Genomic DNA, 16,151 nt, shown 5'->3' with positions numbered 1-16,151 from the left:
CAAGAAGGACGAACCGAATGTGATCATTTTTAATAAATTTCAGAGCGAGGCGCCAACTAATGAAAGGGAGGCATGCGACGCAAGCAACGGCCGGTTGGTTTGAGCGAGCGACTTTGAAACATGCAGAATAAATCTAAAACTACATTTAGCGCAAGCTAATGCATTATTTCATTAAAGTGCCTGTGACACGAAAAAGCATGTTAATTTCATAATACACGCGGTATTTTATGCCCCTGAATGATATGGGCCGCATGGATGTGTGTGGAAGCGATCGCTATTTTTATTTAGTTTTTTGAATCCCGCGCCATGAAAATGAGTGACTTCCGGCTTCGGTCTTGCATTGAGGAGGAGGGCGCTGTGACGTGTACGGTAGAAGACGTCCTCTTCACGCTACAGTGTACTGTTGTGTATGAGGACGAAGGATTCAGCTGATTTTGCGGATTAATACGTTTATTTTTCGCATCACGCCAGCCAAACGGCTGCAGAAAAATCATTCTGTATGAGGGAGAGGCGTATGCGCCTTTTTGGAGTTTCAAAAGGTTCCCATTCACCGTGGATATTTACTGTGGGACCATTGGACTGACGAGGAAGTGAGTAAACATCTTGTTTTGTATTATGTCAAATACGAATACAGCGATTACAAAGTAAACACTACAAACTTCCTTTAAATGAAGGACTACTTACGTTTGATCATTGATAGGCATGTAAAAAGCTCTCCTAATGCTCATTAGCAGCAGCACGTTAGCTGCACAACAACTCCAGCCACCCTCCTCCGGGAACGAACTGTAAATTGCTCTCCGCCGGGCGGTTTGCCGATCCGCAAAGACAATCGACAACCGGGTCGTCATGTCAAATAATCCAGGATAGTTATGTGTGATTTTCCGCTTCGAAGACTTTGAAACATCACTCGGTTCGGGTTAGCATGTTGGCTAGCTGTCACGCCTTCTGGTTTGTTTACATTCTCCGAAGCCGGGGAAGGGAAATGACATATGTGCGATTTAGGTGTCATAAAATATCGTTCGGGAGGTGCGACAGTAAAGGTGAAGTCGACAGTTTTGACCATTATGGAGTAATTTTGCCATGTCGTCCTGAATAAATGCATTTTTATTATTTCATATTCCATTCAGCACAAGACTGTTATTTGTCATGACCGTGCCATTTATTTAGCAATTGGGGAAAATACTTGGATAAAAAGAATATCCTGTAAAAATATTGAAGTAAAGAGACAGAAACAATGACATTTTGCCGCTCTCTTCATCGCGTTTTCCTCGTTGTGAATAGTTCCCCCTCGACGGGCTGACTGGTACCTCTCAAGCCATTTATATAGCTATTGGGGAAAATACTTGGATAAAAAGAATATCCTGTAAAAATACTGAAGTAAAGAGACAGAAACAATGACATTTTGCCGCTCTCTTCGTCGCGTTTTCCTCGTTGTGAATAGTTCCCCCTCGACGGGCTGACTGGTCCTTCTCAAGCCATTTATATAGCTATTGGGGAAAAATACTTGGATAAAAAAAATATCCTGTAAAAATATTGGAGTAGAGAGACTGAAACAATGACATTTTGCGGCTCTCTTCGTCGCGTTTTCCTCGTTCTGAATAATTCCCCCTCAATGGGCTGAATAGTAAAACCGATGAGCCCAGTCTACCGCTGACGTCATCCACCTGTTGGGGACGCTAAAGCCCTATAATGGTAGGCGTGACTAACCGGCAGATTAAAAGACTAATTTCTCGTCATCTGTGCTTTGCTAAATTGTTGTATACAGTATAGTCGAATCGTCTCAAAATATGATTCTAATTCACATAATAATGCCATTTAAGACTTTTTTTCTCGTGTCATATGCTCTTTAACTCAAGGAAGAAGATGATCCGTATTTGTCGTTGTTATCTTTGGATGAGTCGCCATCTCGGCGAGTAGAAGTGACAGCAGTGCGCAAACGGCGAAAGAGTAGGCTGTGTGACTTTGTGTGTGACGCAGCTCCGTGACCTGTTCAAGAAGCAGCTTTATTGAGTGCGCAAAAAAAAAAAGAAAAAAAACTTTATTGGGTCGCATGCCTAAAAATTTGAATTGAACTGAACTACTTGTCAATATTTTTTAAAATACTTTTTTTTTCAATGTTATATATATATTTTCTTCACTATATTCGTTTCAATTTTATGTAGATGTGTGTTCGAGAAGCTTGATTGTATGTACGTATATACTTTTGATAAGTTGATGGGTACAACACCTAACTTCACAAAGAGATATCCTCCAAACCCTTTGTGTGTTAGATGATATATATAATCTTTTTTCTCACTATTTTGCACTGTATATAACCTGTTTTGACCATAGTATGTGTAAAGGCCAAAAACGCCTATGACCATACCTGCTGTTTGTGTTGAATTGTCAAACATAAAACTATTCAATCTTATTTTTTTCTATTGAATGTTTAGCCTAACAAGTTGAATAAATATGATCAAGCTTCAAAACGGTTAGTCGAGCATGTTTGGTTGTCAATGGGTCATCAACATTACAAATTTTGAAAAAAGATTTTGGGATTTTTTTGTCTTTTTGGGTCCGAAATGTGGATTATAATTGGTCAGTGAAGAAAACAACAGTTTGGACATGAAGTTCAAGGTATCCTGAAAAAAGGGACCCAACTGGACCATTGTAAACATTTTTTTCTTTGAAATATAAAGGCAACATCTAATGCATGCAAATTCGGCCAAAATAGGCTTAGGTGTTAAAGGGTTAACAAGCATTGTTTAATTTTTCATAATGGCCTGGAGCGTCATGTTGACATTGCCACTTTTTTGAGTGCATTTAGAGTCCCTATCTCCTTGTGCAAGTGTTCCATTTTCCAACAGCACCCTTTATTTATTATTTTGCCCTGTCCTGCTCGGATGTATGACACGGAGAATGGGAATCTGAGTGTCCTATTGGTCTAAACATTTTTGATGGATCTCATGGGAGTATGATATACTCCAATTGTGATCGTTATTCATTGTGTTTCGTTTATTAGGAGAAAGCAGTGAGCCAGAAGGGAGTAATAGGGGGACAGAAAGGAAAATAGAAAAGGAGAGAGAGACAGAAGAGAAGAACAAACAACAACAATAAATACATTCAACTAGAGCTGAAACGAATACTCGAGCAACTCGAGTAACTTTTAAAAACGTTTAAAAACTAATCCGAGTAATTTTATTCACCTCGAGGAATCGTTTAGCTTTGCCAGCTCTAAGCATCACGTTTTGCCCGGACTACTTTTAATGCGGGACAAAGAGCTGACGTCACGTGCGTAGAGGAAGAACCAATTTTTAAAAAAATGTTTTTTTAACTTACTGCAGCCGACAGCCGCTACAAACTACGCCGACGTTGCTAAAAACTACGCCCGCATGATGCTAGTGTGGTAGCAGGTAGTGTCCGATGCGTCTCATAGATATCGCATGCATTTAAGACTAGATGCGAAATGACAGACTCTGCCGCGTCTGGGCAGCGTTAGTAAACAGCCGCCATCTTTAAGCAGTAGACTTCTCATCGCTAATAAATATAACGTTACTGTCACTCACTCACGTAACATTAGCCCTTCGGAGGGCTATGTTTCTATTGATTATGACCACTGTCGATGCATGGCTAACGTGTCTTACATACAGGCTTTATTTAATCTGTAAAAACACAGCGCTGTAGAGTGATGAGGGTGTAAAATTAAAACATAATAAAGCTAACTGTCAGTTTTAGCTCAGTAGTCATTGCTGAATAAAACAACAAGTAGCACTGGTCCCTAATGTGCTCCAATACAGCAGGTATCATACATTTATTTTGAACACTGCAAAAACTCAAAATCCTATTAGTACTTACAGTTTAGACTAACTTAAAACCTAACAAGAACTTGAAAATAGCTTGACACAAATGGAAATTTAATTGAAACACATGGGAAAAACACGTAGCTTTCAAGTGATGAGTGTTATCAAGCGTAATTACATTTTTAGGTAAGAAATATGTTTTTTTTAAATAAGATCTAGAAGTTTTTTTAGTCAAAGCATTGATTTTTTTCTGGTCACATCTGAGATGCAATTGTTGGCTGTTTTCAACAATGTACATCGAAAATAAAGCCATTGATTGACTGAAAATGGTTCAATATTGGATTAAATGTCTTTTTTTCTCATGTATATTTTAGGGCTGTCAAAATTATCGCGTTAACGGGTGGTAATTAATATTTTTAATTAATCACATTAAAATATTTGACGCAATTAACGCACATGTCCCGCTCAGACAGATTTAAATGACAGTACAGTGAAATGCCCACTTGTTAATTGTGTTTTGTGGAGTTTTACTGCCCTCTGCTGCCGCTTGGGTGCGACTGATTTTATAGGCTTCAGCACCCATGAGTTGTGTAAGTAATTATAGACATCAACAATAGCGGGCTACGAGTTTATTTTTTGATTGAAAATTTTACAAATTTTATTAAAACGAAAACATTAAGAGGCATTTTAATATAAAATTTCTATAACTTGTACTAACATTTATCTTTTAAGAACTACAAGTCTTTCTATGCATGGATCGCTTTAACAGAATGTTAATAATGTTAATGCCATCTTGTTGATTTATTGTTATAATAAACAAATACAGTCCTTATGTACCGCATGTTGAATATATATATCCATCTTGTGTCTTATCTTTCGATTCCAACAATAATTTACAGAAAAATATGGCATATTTTATAGATGGTTTGAATTGCGATTAATTGCGATTAATTACGATTAATTAATTACGCTGTAATCAACTCGATTAAAAATTTTAATCGTTTGACAGCCCTAATATATTTATAATTGCTCTTTACCTAAAAAAAATGTTTTATCCGAATACTCGATGAATCGACAGAATTTTCAGTCAATTACTCGATTAATAAAATATTCGATAGCTGCAGCCCTACATTCAACGCCTACACTAACTGTGAATATAGTAGTGATATCGTTAGCTAATTGTATTTCTGGTTGATAACGTGGGGGGCCTAATAACCCCGGAGGGAAAGAAAAGGGGCGGGGCGGTTGGAAAGAGATGTGATTCAATGGGGTGGAGCGTACACAAATCAGCAATGTTAGGTTTAGAACCCAGTATTATGTGAACCACTTTAAAGTGTGGATATGTTGACATCCTGTTCTATGCTGCCTGATCGCTAATCCCGGCACCAATAGTTTCTCTACTTGAGTGTGTGTATCAGACATGTGATAGTCCTGCAGACAAGTGAAAATGCTGCGCGTCAGCCGCCCCAGGGCCAGGGCCCCTCCCCAGCCAATCACAGGGGAATGAGGCAGCGCAGTCCATTCCCTCCTCCCACAGCTCCAGCAACACCGCCGTCATCCCCCCGGGACTCGGGGTGGCCTCCCGGAACATCTGTGCCCCCATTAACCGGCCTTCAGGGAAGGGATGAGGGAACCCGCCACCACAAAATCAAGGAGGAGCCGACCTGGAACTGTACAGACCCGTTCCGAATCTCCCCAAAGACATGAATGAGTGTGTAGGTGCCAGCGGCAAAAAATATTTACATTGCAAAGTGAAGAGTGTGTGACTTAAGAGGCAGAGGCAGAGCCCCACCCGCCAGAACCAGCGGTCGCAGGGCGAGAGGAGCACCAGGGTCACGACCACACCCCGCTCCAAAGCCCCAAACCACCTAACTTGGGGAGATTTTTTTTAAAAAATGATATCAACAGCTTGCAATGCTTGCAGTTGCTAGGTAAGTTTGTTAGGCAGGATTTTATCGGCAAAAAGGACGCCGTCCGATGCTTGGTGCCATTAGAGAAGAACATTTTAAGGCTAGCCATGAGCAGTTTCACAGATGTTTGACAGTGTGCGATGATCATGATGGTATGCCAGGGCTAACACGGACAGTCGTTAGCTTGAGTTCAAGCACTGCTCTTATTTTAAGAGGACTGTCCGCTGCAAGCTAAGAAAACAAGAAAAAGTACATTTTATTATTTGAAGCATGGGGGTGGAAACATCATGCTTTGGGGTCTGTTTTTCTGCAAAGGGACCAGGACGACTGATCTGTGTAAAGGAAAGAATGAATGGGGCCATGTATCGAGAGATTTTGAGTGAAAATCTCCTTCCATCAGCAAGGGCATTGAAGATGAGACGTGGCTGGGTCTTTCAGCATGACAATGGTTCCAAACACACAGCCAGGGCAACAAATGAGTGGCTTCGTAAGAAGCATTTCAAGGTCCTGGAGTGGCCTAGCCAGTCTCCGGGTCCCAACCCCATAGAAAATCTGCGGAGGGAGTTGAAAGTCCGTGTTGCCCAACGACAGCCCCAAAACATCACTGCTCTAGAGGAGAGCTGCATGGAGGAATGGGCCAAAATACCAACAACAGTGTGTGAAAAGCTTGTGAAGAGTTACAGAAAACATTTGGCCTTCGTTATTGCCAACAGAGGGTACATAACAAAGTATTGAGATGGTATTTTCCACCATGGTTTGCAAATAAATTCTCTAAAAATCAAACACTGTGATTTTTTTGGTATTTTTTTTCCACATTCTGTCTCTAATGGTTGAGGTTTACCCATGTTGACAATTACGGGCCTCTCTAATATTTTCAAGTGGGACAACTTGCCAATTAGTGGTTGACTAAATACTTATTTGCCCCACTGTATTCATGAACTTTGTGTGATTTTTTTTTTAATCAAAACAACTTAAGTAAATATAGAACCATATTGAAAATTAAATATATATGGGGTGTGACAGTACACACAAATCATGGTTCACTACGTACATTGGTGTGGGGGTCATGGTTTGGGGCGGGTTCAGTACAAACAGGAAAAACAAGGTTTTTTTCCCACAGCATTTGAAAGTTAAAGTTTGTATAACATTACATTCCGATAGGTGAAATTTTATAAAATGTAAAAAGTGTGACCTATGTTTTTTGAATGAAAAAGACAGTTCAATTCAATCAGTTAATATAAACATACAGTATTTGAAAGACGTTATAGAATGGATCATGTAATAGCGTGTAGAACCAGAAAAGTAAGTGACTTTACCGAATAACTAATTTCTCTTTCAATGAGGTAACTGATTTACTAACACAATTACTTTTTGGGAAAAGTCATTTGTAACTGTAACTAATTACTTTTTTAAAGTAAGATAACAACACTGTTCACAAGTAGAATAGGAGATGATTTATACTAGGGTTGTTCCGATCGTGTTTTTTTGCTCCTGATCCGATCCCGATCGTTTTAGTTTGAGTATCTGCCGATCCCGATATTTCCCGATCCGATTGCTTTTTTTTGCTCCCGATTCAATTCCAATCATTCCCGATAATTTTTCCCGATCATATACGTACATTTTGGCAATGCATCAAGAAAAAAATGAATAAAACTAAAATATATACATTCAAAATACAGTACATAAGTACTGTATTTGTTTATTATGACCATAAATCCTCAAGATGGCATTTACATTGTTAACATTCTTTCTGTGAGAGGGATCCACGGATAGAAAGACTTGTGACTTTGTATATTGTGACTAAATATTGCCATACAGTGTATTTGTTGAGCTCTCAGTAAATGATACTGTACCCATGCCCAAATGCATGATGGGTGGATGTAACACACCTTTAGCAACCATGACTGTGCGTAGTGCTACCAATTGATATATCTTCTCTGCGTTGGGAAATACCATTGGGTGTTAAGAAAAACATCAATTGCGACCATGCTTCCCCACATTGCTTCCCACGATATTTCTAATCGTAGGGAGAGGGAGAGAGCTTTAGCCAATTAAAAAAAGGCTCCTAAGGCTGCCAAAATTCACTCTACTCATTTTATGCTGCCTTATAGCTCTCCATATAGATAAATCGGCGCCATTAAAGATTGAGCGCGACAATGCGTGAGTTGGTCGTGCAGCGCATGCATTAATTGCATTAAATATTTTAACGTGATACATTTTTTAAAAAATTAATTACCGCCGTTAGCGGGATAAATTTGATAACCCTACCTTAAGCCTAAACTAAAGACTTTGGATGAGTGCAACATATTATGTCTGTAACGTTAAATACAATTAGAAAACGATTTAATTAAAAAATATACAGTATATATAAGTGTTGCACCGATACCATTTTTTGGCCCCGATACCGATACCACCCCGTTTATATATATATTTTTTTTGTTTTGTTTTGTTTTGCTTTTTTTCCTTTCCCCCAAAAGAGCTAAATAATTGGATGTGAAATCATTGCTATCAAGTCTTTGTCAGGCTGTTGCTTACCTTTGCAAAATAGGAAAAAGACTAGTACAAAGTATAATACTAGTCCAGTGCTTCTCAATTATTTTCTGTTACGCCCCCCCAAGGAAGACGTAAATGTTTCGCGCCCCTCCCAACTCTCTTCCGCCACTGTAAATAGTATCATTTGTCTATAATATTACTATTATAAGTACGCCTCAGCCTAACATTGTGTCCTTTTTTTCTATTAAAGAAAAAAAGTAACATAGATCAACTTATAATAAAGTATAACTTTATTAACATTGTTTTGCTTGTAACAAAAAAGACTTAACGCGCATCAATTTGCCTGAAGTAAAAAAAAAAAAAAAAAAATTTAAAAAGCCACATCCAAACTGTAAAAATACACTCAAGGTACATTTTTGACCATTTGATACTGAAAAATAAAATGTAATAAAATCAGTAAATAATAACAAATTCAAATTGATTAGAAACATTTACTCTTCAGGACAACATGCCAAAAAATTTGACCGGAAAAAAACTGAATAGAAGGGGGGAAAAAGTGTCTTTGAACAGAAGGAAAGTTTTTCTTTTCGCTGATTTACTGGTTTACTGATATAACACTGACAAAGCGGGACGATTGTGACAATTGGCAATAATCGGCACGTTTTCGCTGAAAAACAATCAAGCGGCTTATCAATGAGATTGAGGTTTAATGTCTTTAAGTGGCGTCTTAAATGATTTGGCTTCAGACTCTCCACTATAATCATTTTTAGACTCAGTAAACAGTGGTCTTTCCTCATTTCCCACTATATTAAAAGTCAAAGCCAAAAGGCAAACAGTGGTCTTTCCTCATTCCCCACTATATTAAAAGTCAAAGCCAAAAGGCAAACGGCCCGAAAAAAGCGCATTCTCGGCGGCCGAGGGAGAACTGTAGGTGAGGGCGGTGGTCGTGACGATCCCAAGCCGAAAACGGCACTTCTCGGCCGGACACGTAAGAACCGGAGAAGACAGTGGGTCGCTGCGTGAGTCCAGCTCTGCATGAGTCGCTTCCATGTGCTCTTGCTTACTTCAAAAATACTGCACGCACTTTGAAAATGATAACGCCACTGCCACCCACGGAGTGGATGTGCAAGTACACTTTATTCTAGTACGGCAAAAAAAAAAAAAAAGCATGTTCCCCGAGGTCACTCGCGCCACCCTTGGCATCGCTCTGCGCCCCACCATTTGAGAAGTACTGTACTAGCCCAACAGTAAGAAAGTAAAAATAAGTTCATAATAATAAACTCTGAATGAACTGAATAAACTTTTTTTAAACCTCTCAAAGGCCAAACAGAGCAACTTTCATGAAATTATTGTCACATTCTGCTGCTGGTTAGATTGTGTTTTGTTGCTGGGCTGTTAGTGGGGGCGTTCCTGACGTCGCACCTGAATCCAATGCGGGCTCATCAACGCAGCATTTAAGCACGGGTGAGCTCAGAGAAGGCTGCCGAGATATTTGCTTTGCTGATCGCCATTTGACATCTCGCACTATAGTCTCGCTACATTTGCTTGTTACGCCCCTGCATTGGGTTTTTTCTGTTAGTGTGCTGCACTCGTTTGTAACCTCTACCTTGTGCAGGTATTTGATTGTTTTTTTTTTGGCTTTTTGGCTCGCTGCCTATCGTCTTAGTTAACCTTCGAGTTTGTAGTATTGAGCTCCGTCGACCTGCTGTCACGGACTCCTTTTGTTATTTCTACTATCCCGCGATCGCGTGTAATTTTTTTGTTTGCAATTAAACCCTTGTACGTATCCCCCGCTTGTTGTCCGCTTCGAGGTCCAACCTTGTTTCCGCATTTGCGGACGCTAACAATTATAAGTAATAATAATTGACCACAGCATCCCGTCTCTCTATTAGCCTCCTTTTTTCGGGGGGGGGGGGGGGGGTGTCCCTTGTTTCTTTTTCTGAAAGGTGGCAACCCTACTAGGGAAACAGTTCCCAAATTACTGCAGCATTTCTTTAAGTAAAAGACAAAGTAAAGTTGACGTAGTGAACTGACCAGAGATTGTTGCACCGGTCCAGCGCCCTTCCTCTGGATAGCAGTCCTGCTCTTGCAGGCTCAAACTCGTTGTGTTCGTTCACGTTTTGTCTTCAAATGTTTTATCAGGTTCGAGGTATTGATCCTGGCCGATTTAACTCCACATCTCGAAACTTTCAGGCCGCAAATCTTGCATGCAGCCATTGATTTTAATTGCCGGGATTTCTTTTTTGAAATATTTCCCGACCGCTGCCATGTTGGCGGCGCCGACATAGCGGCCTTGTCATTGGTCAGGAGTGGCTATTGGCCCGTTCTCATTGGTCTGGAGCAGGCCAATAGACCCTACCCACCGACGTCACAAAATCACGTGATCGCTGTATTGTTCCGCCCCCTTGTCCGTCATTTTGTGTCTGTATTATCAATGGTCTCAATTGATCGAGCAATTTATAATGCATTTCATGGAAGACCTAGTGCTTTCGGATGCCGTAAACTCACTTGATGCGTTGCATAAAAGGCGTTATGTGGAAAAGCTTCAGTTTATCCATTCGTCAGATCCATATTTGATGCCTAAATCGATGTTTTTCGACCCGCTGTCTCCGCCGTATTTGCCTGACATCTGCTAGCTACCCTGATATGTACAACTATCTTGTCCACGCAAAATCAGCCTATTCTCACGAAAGTTTGAAAAACTTTAAGAGCTTGGAGGCTTATAAATACTTCGTTGCTGGTTGGGTGAAACAGGTCCTCGTCCACGAAAATTCGGCAGGAATCTATCTTGTGCTTGGAAAGATGAGTTACGAAATTTTCAATTCAAAATCTTTTGTTCTTGCTAACATCTACTGTCAAGTCTAATGTATTTCATGTCATTTGTCAATGGAGCTGGGGCTTTTAATGTTTATATGGTTTAGCGATAGCACTCTCACTACATACATACGTGTATGTTGTCGGCGATTAGCCTAGCAATTATCTTAATTGTGGTTGTCAGCCCAAAACCCTCTAAATATATATTAAATGCATCTTACCAGATATAAAATGACTACTAAATAATCTGTGGTAATCGTTTGGAGCCCAGTTTTCTCGTCGAATTGCAGCAGCCCATCTCGCTCTCGACTCTCCGGGTCTCTTGGAATCCGGTAGAACTTCAAGTCTCTCTGTCTATCTTCTCTTTTATTGCAACCGACCGCCACACACGCCTTCACCATTTTGATTATTAATGTTAACGAGCAGAAAAACACGCCGTAAATAGGAGGAATGTACGTAGCCTTAACAGGTAAACACGATGTGTTGACGGACAATTGGGCAGCACCAGTCAGCAGGGCGGAGTTGTGACGTCACGTGGGTAGGGTCTATAGCGATAGCTGCTTGGTGTTCACGTGTCATCACACAACACAGAGACAAAGTGTAGTGAGCGCCAGGAGAAAAAAAAAGGCTGCTGTCAAATGTTATAATAATGGACCGGTAAATGGTACATGCGCAGTCTTTGTTGGTACTCGCCGATACCGATACCACCATTTTGGGCCGGATCGGCGCCCCCTGCCGATACTAGTATCGGTATCGGTGCATCTTTAGTATATATATTAAAAAAAAGGCACGTCCGATATTTTTTTGCCGATTCCGATATTTTGAAAATCACGTGATCGGACATCTCTAATTTATACCTGATTTCGAGATTGTAGCGATCAGCGTTGGTGCCGTGTCGGTCGTTCATGCCAAGGCGCCAGAAGAAGCGTTCCTGGTTGAAAATGAGCGCCTGGCCTCGTCGTTTGTAGTCCATCCGGTACTCTACGTTGGGATCCGAAAGCTTGTCGCTGCATGATTGAAGGACACTAAATGTTAAAAGAGCAGATTTGCTTAAGAAAATACAAGCGTACCTTCTGAAGGCATCCGTCTCTGTTAGATTCTGAACGCACTGACCTGAAATGACGCGAAACAACATGTTAAGGCTATATTTAACTAAGAATCTAACAACTGCAGAATGGAGGTTTTCTTTGTCAAAACTACAGGTGCATCAGCGCTGCTCGCACGGGGGGTCAAGCAGCCATTGTTGGGTCAGCTTAGAGCGCAAGCTGCCTTCAATAGCTGACAGTTGGAGAACGACGACACCCCCGACTAGGTGACTGTGAGTGATTTTTAAAAGTCAGGATTGTTATAGTGTCCTCAAACAAAGATGCAAATTTGCTAAATTTGAAGAGAAATACTGGCTCGTGTATTATTGTTACCCACATTTTTGACAATTATAATCACCCATGCTTGGATATATTATCCTTTAGTTAACATAGCCGTTTAGTGCTGATAACTATATCCTTTGTATTTTGATTTATTATATTATAAATGACAACGTGAATATAAACCCTGCTTAAGTTTATTTATTAACCAAACCTCTATAAACATATGTCATCGAACTTGAGTCAATAATTAACCTATACATCCCTTTGTTTCACTTTCGAAACTTTCCATGTAGTTTTCTTTTTCACCAAAACAAATTATAATGAATATAACAAACTAATGTGAAGCACTTACTCGTACTGTCAGTGACGGTCTTGTTTTCCATGGCCCCACTCGCTCCTTAAAGAAAAGAGGAAATTTAGCATTTAACTTAAATAATATTTAAAACCTTTTTATGACTTTTTTGTTGTTATAGTTTCATTTATTTCGGGGAAATGCTTGACAACTCCCACAACAACAAAAGTTGGGTGGCCCCTATAGCTAAGGCGGTCGCTGTTAACAACTTTTGTCAACGTCTACTAGGAAACCTCCACGTTTTTTTCTCCTCCGCGTACATTTTTTAAACATATAATAGTACATAATTGATGAATATACGCATGTAATTGTTTTACCTGTACAGCAGTGCTCTCTCGTGTAGTCCATTTTTTGCAGCTTCGTTTCACCTCACCTTCGCCCTGACAACAGCCCCTTGGATTTAAGTAAGCTCCGCCTCCTTTGCCCTGATTGGTCATGAGCTGTGAGGTCATTGGTCGACTCTCCCCGCCAATCAAAAATGGGGTTTTCCCTGATTTTCCTCAGTAACTACCAGGAACTGATTTGTGCTTATCGCTTTGTGTTATCTTTAAACAATTTTCCATGTCTTTTCAGTCTTAACTCCAGTTTCCCTCCTTGTGTTGTTGTCTTCTTCCTTTTGAATGTATTATCTTCCTATGTTTCTTCACAAGTGTAAAGTTGTTTAAATTGAAGCTCCTCGTACATCTCGTTTGACAGGTTCTGCAGTAGTACTTGGAAATACGTTGTGTTACATTCAGATGCTTTATGTAACTTAATTATAATCATTTTAATTACTGTAACTAGGGTTGTTCCCATCATGTTTTATTGCTCCCGATCCGATCCCGATCGTTTTAGTTTGAGTATCTGCCGATCCCGATATTTCCCAATCCGATTGCTTTTTTTTTGCTCCCGATTCAATTCCAATCATTCCCGATAATTCTTCCCGATCATATACCTTTTGGCAATGCATTAAGAAAAAAATGAATAAAACTCGGACGAATATATACATTCAACATACAGTACATAAGTACTGTATTTGTTTATCATGACAATAAATCCTTAAGATGGCATTTACATTATTAACATTCTTTCTGTGAGAGGGATCCACGGATAGAAAGACTTGTAATTCTTAAAGAATAAATGTGACTTTGTATATTGTGACTAAATATTACCATCTAGTGTATTTGTTGAGCTTTCAGAAAATGATACTGCAGCCATTTAACTTCTGCCCAAATGCATGATGGGAAGTGCAACCATGACTGTGCGTAGGGCTACCAATTGATATATCTTCTCTGCATTTGGAAAGAATATAGGGTTTTAAGAAAATGATCAACTACTCCTTTTCTTCCCCACATTCCCACGTTTTAGTTATTTGCTGAGAGAGGTATTGTAAGGCTTTAGCAACATAAAAAACTGCTCCAAAGGCTGTCAAAATTCTCTCTACTCATTATATGCTGTCTTATAGCGCTATCTATAGGTAAAACGGCGTCTTTATAGATTGAGCGCGACAATGCGTGAGTGGGTCCTGCAGCGCATACATTAATTACTTAACGTGATTAATTTAAAAAAAAAAAAATTACCGCCATTAAAGCAAGAAATTTGATAGCCCAACTTTAAGCCAAAACTACTCTGGATGAGTGCAAGACATTTTGTCTGTAACGTTAAATACAATCAGTAAACGATTTAAATTTTCAAAAAAAAATATACAGTGCCTTGCAAAAGTATTCGGCCCCCTTGAACCTTGCAACCTTTCGCCACATTTCAGGCTTCAAACATAAAGATATAAAATTTTAATTTTTTGTCAAGAATCAACAACAAGTGGGACACAATCGTAAAGTGGAACAAAATTTATTGGATAATTTAAACTTTTTTAACAAATACAAAACTGAAAAGTGGGGCGTGCAATATTATTCGGCTCCCTTGCGTTAATACTTTGTAGCGCCACCTTTTGCTCCAATTATAGCTGCAAGTCGCTTGGGGTATGTTTCTATCAGTTTTGCACATCGAGAGACTGACATTCTTGCCCATTCTTCCTGGCAAAACAGCTCGAGCTCAGTGAGGTTGGATGGAGAGTGTTTGTGAACAGCAGTCTTCAGCTCTTTCCACAGATTCTCAATTGGATTCAGGTCTGGACTTTGACTTGGCCATTCTAACACCTGGATACGTTTATTTTTGAATCATTCCATTGTAGATTTGGCTTTATGTTTTGGATCATTGTCCTGTTGGAAGATAAATCTCTGTCCCAGTCTCAGGTCTTGTGCAGATACCAACAGGTTTTCTTCCAGAATGTTCCTGTATTTGGCTGCATCCATCTTCCCGTCAATTTTAACCATCTTCCCTGTCCCTGCTGAAGAAAAGCAGGCCCAAACCATGATGCTGCCACCACCATGTTTGACAGTGGGGATGGTGTGTTCAGGGTGGTGAGCTCTGTTGCTTTTACGCCAAACATATCGTTTTGCATTGTGGCCAAAAAGTTCAATTTTGGTTTCATCTGACCAGAGCACCTTCTTCCACATGTTTGGTGTGTCTCCCAGGTGGCTTGTGGCAAACTTTAAACGAGACTTTTTATGGATATCTTTGAGAAATGGCTTTCTTCTTGCCACTCTTCCATAAAGGCCAGATTTGTGCAGTGTACGACTGATTGTTGTCCTATGGACAGACTCTCCCACCTCAGCTGTAGATCTCTGCAGTTCATCCAGAGTGATCATGGGCCTCTTGGCTGCATCTCTGATCAGTTTTCTCCTTGTTTGAGAAGAAAGTTTGGAAGGACGGCCGGGTCTTGGTAGATTTGCAGTGGTCTGATGCTCCTTCCATTTCAATATGATGGCTTGCACAGTGCTCCTTGAGATGTTTAGAGCTTGGGAAATCTTTTTGTATCCAAATCCGGCTTTAAACTTCTCCACAACAGTATCTCGGACCTGCCTGGTGTGTTCCTTGGTTTTCATAATGCTCTCTGCACTTTAAACAGAACCCTGGGATTATCACAGAGCAGGTGCATTTATACGGAGACTTGATTACACACAGGTGGATTCTATTTATCATCATCGGTCATTAAAGACCAACACTGGATCATTCAGAGATCCTCACTGAACTTCTGGAGTGAGTTTGCTGCACTGAAAGTAAAGGGGCCGAATAATATTGCACGCCCCACTTTTCAGTTTTTTATTTGTTAAAAAGGTTTAAATTATTCAATAAATGTTGTTCCACTTCACGATTGTGTCCCACTTGTTGTTGATTCTTGACAAAAAAATTAAATTTCATATCTTTATGTTTGAAGCCTGAAATGTGGCGAAAGGTTGCAAGATTCAAGGGGGCCGAATACTTTTGCAAGGCACTGTATATATATTTTTTTAAAAAGGCATGTCCGATTTTTTTTGGTCGATTCCGATACTTTGAAAATGACGTGATCGGACCCGATCGATCGGGAACAAAAGTAATCAGTAATGGTTAGTAATAA

General features: G+C 39.9%; 1 protein-coding gene across 1 annotated transcript in view; it reads right to left on the bottom strand.

Moving 5' to 3' along the window:
* Nucleotides 1-13,142, bottom strand: part of LOC130920728 (caspase-6-like) — a 30,382-nt gene extending 17,240 nt beyond the window's left edge. The window contains exons 1-4 of the mRNA XM_057844131.1: nucleotides 13,033-13,142; nucleotides 12,716-12,760; nucleotides 12,067-12,109; nucleotides 11,854-12,003 (exon numbers count right to left, since the gene is read on the bottom strand). Coding sequence (XP_057700114.1) covers nucleotides 11,854-12,003; nucleotides 12,067-12,109; nucleotides 12,716-12,760; nucleotides 13,033-13,063 — 269 coding nt within the window. The 5' untranslated portion in view covers nucleotides 13,064-13,142. The remainder of the gene's footprint in view (nucleotides 1-11,853; nucleotides 12,004-12,066; nucleotides 12,110-12,715; nucleotides 12,761-13,032) is intronic.
* Nucleotides 13,143-16,151: the final 3,009 nt, after the last annotated feature.

Source organism: Corythoichthys intestinalis, chromosome 8, assembly GCF_030265065.1.
Source record: "Corythoichthys intestinalis isolate RoL2023-P3 chromosome 8, ASM3026506v1, whole genome shotgun sequence".
In the NCBI taxonomy this organism is placed as follows: domain Eukaryota; kingdom Metazoa; phylum Chordata; class Actinopteri; order Syngnathiformes; family Syngnathidae; genus Corythoichthys; species Corythoichthys intestinalis.
This window is presented reverse-complemented; position numbering and strand designations above follow the sequence as displayed.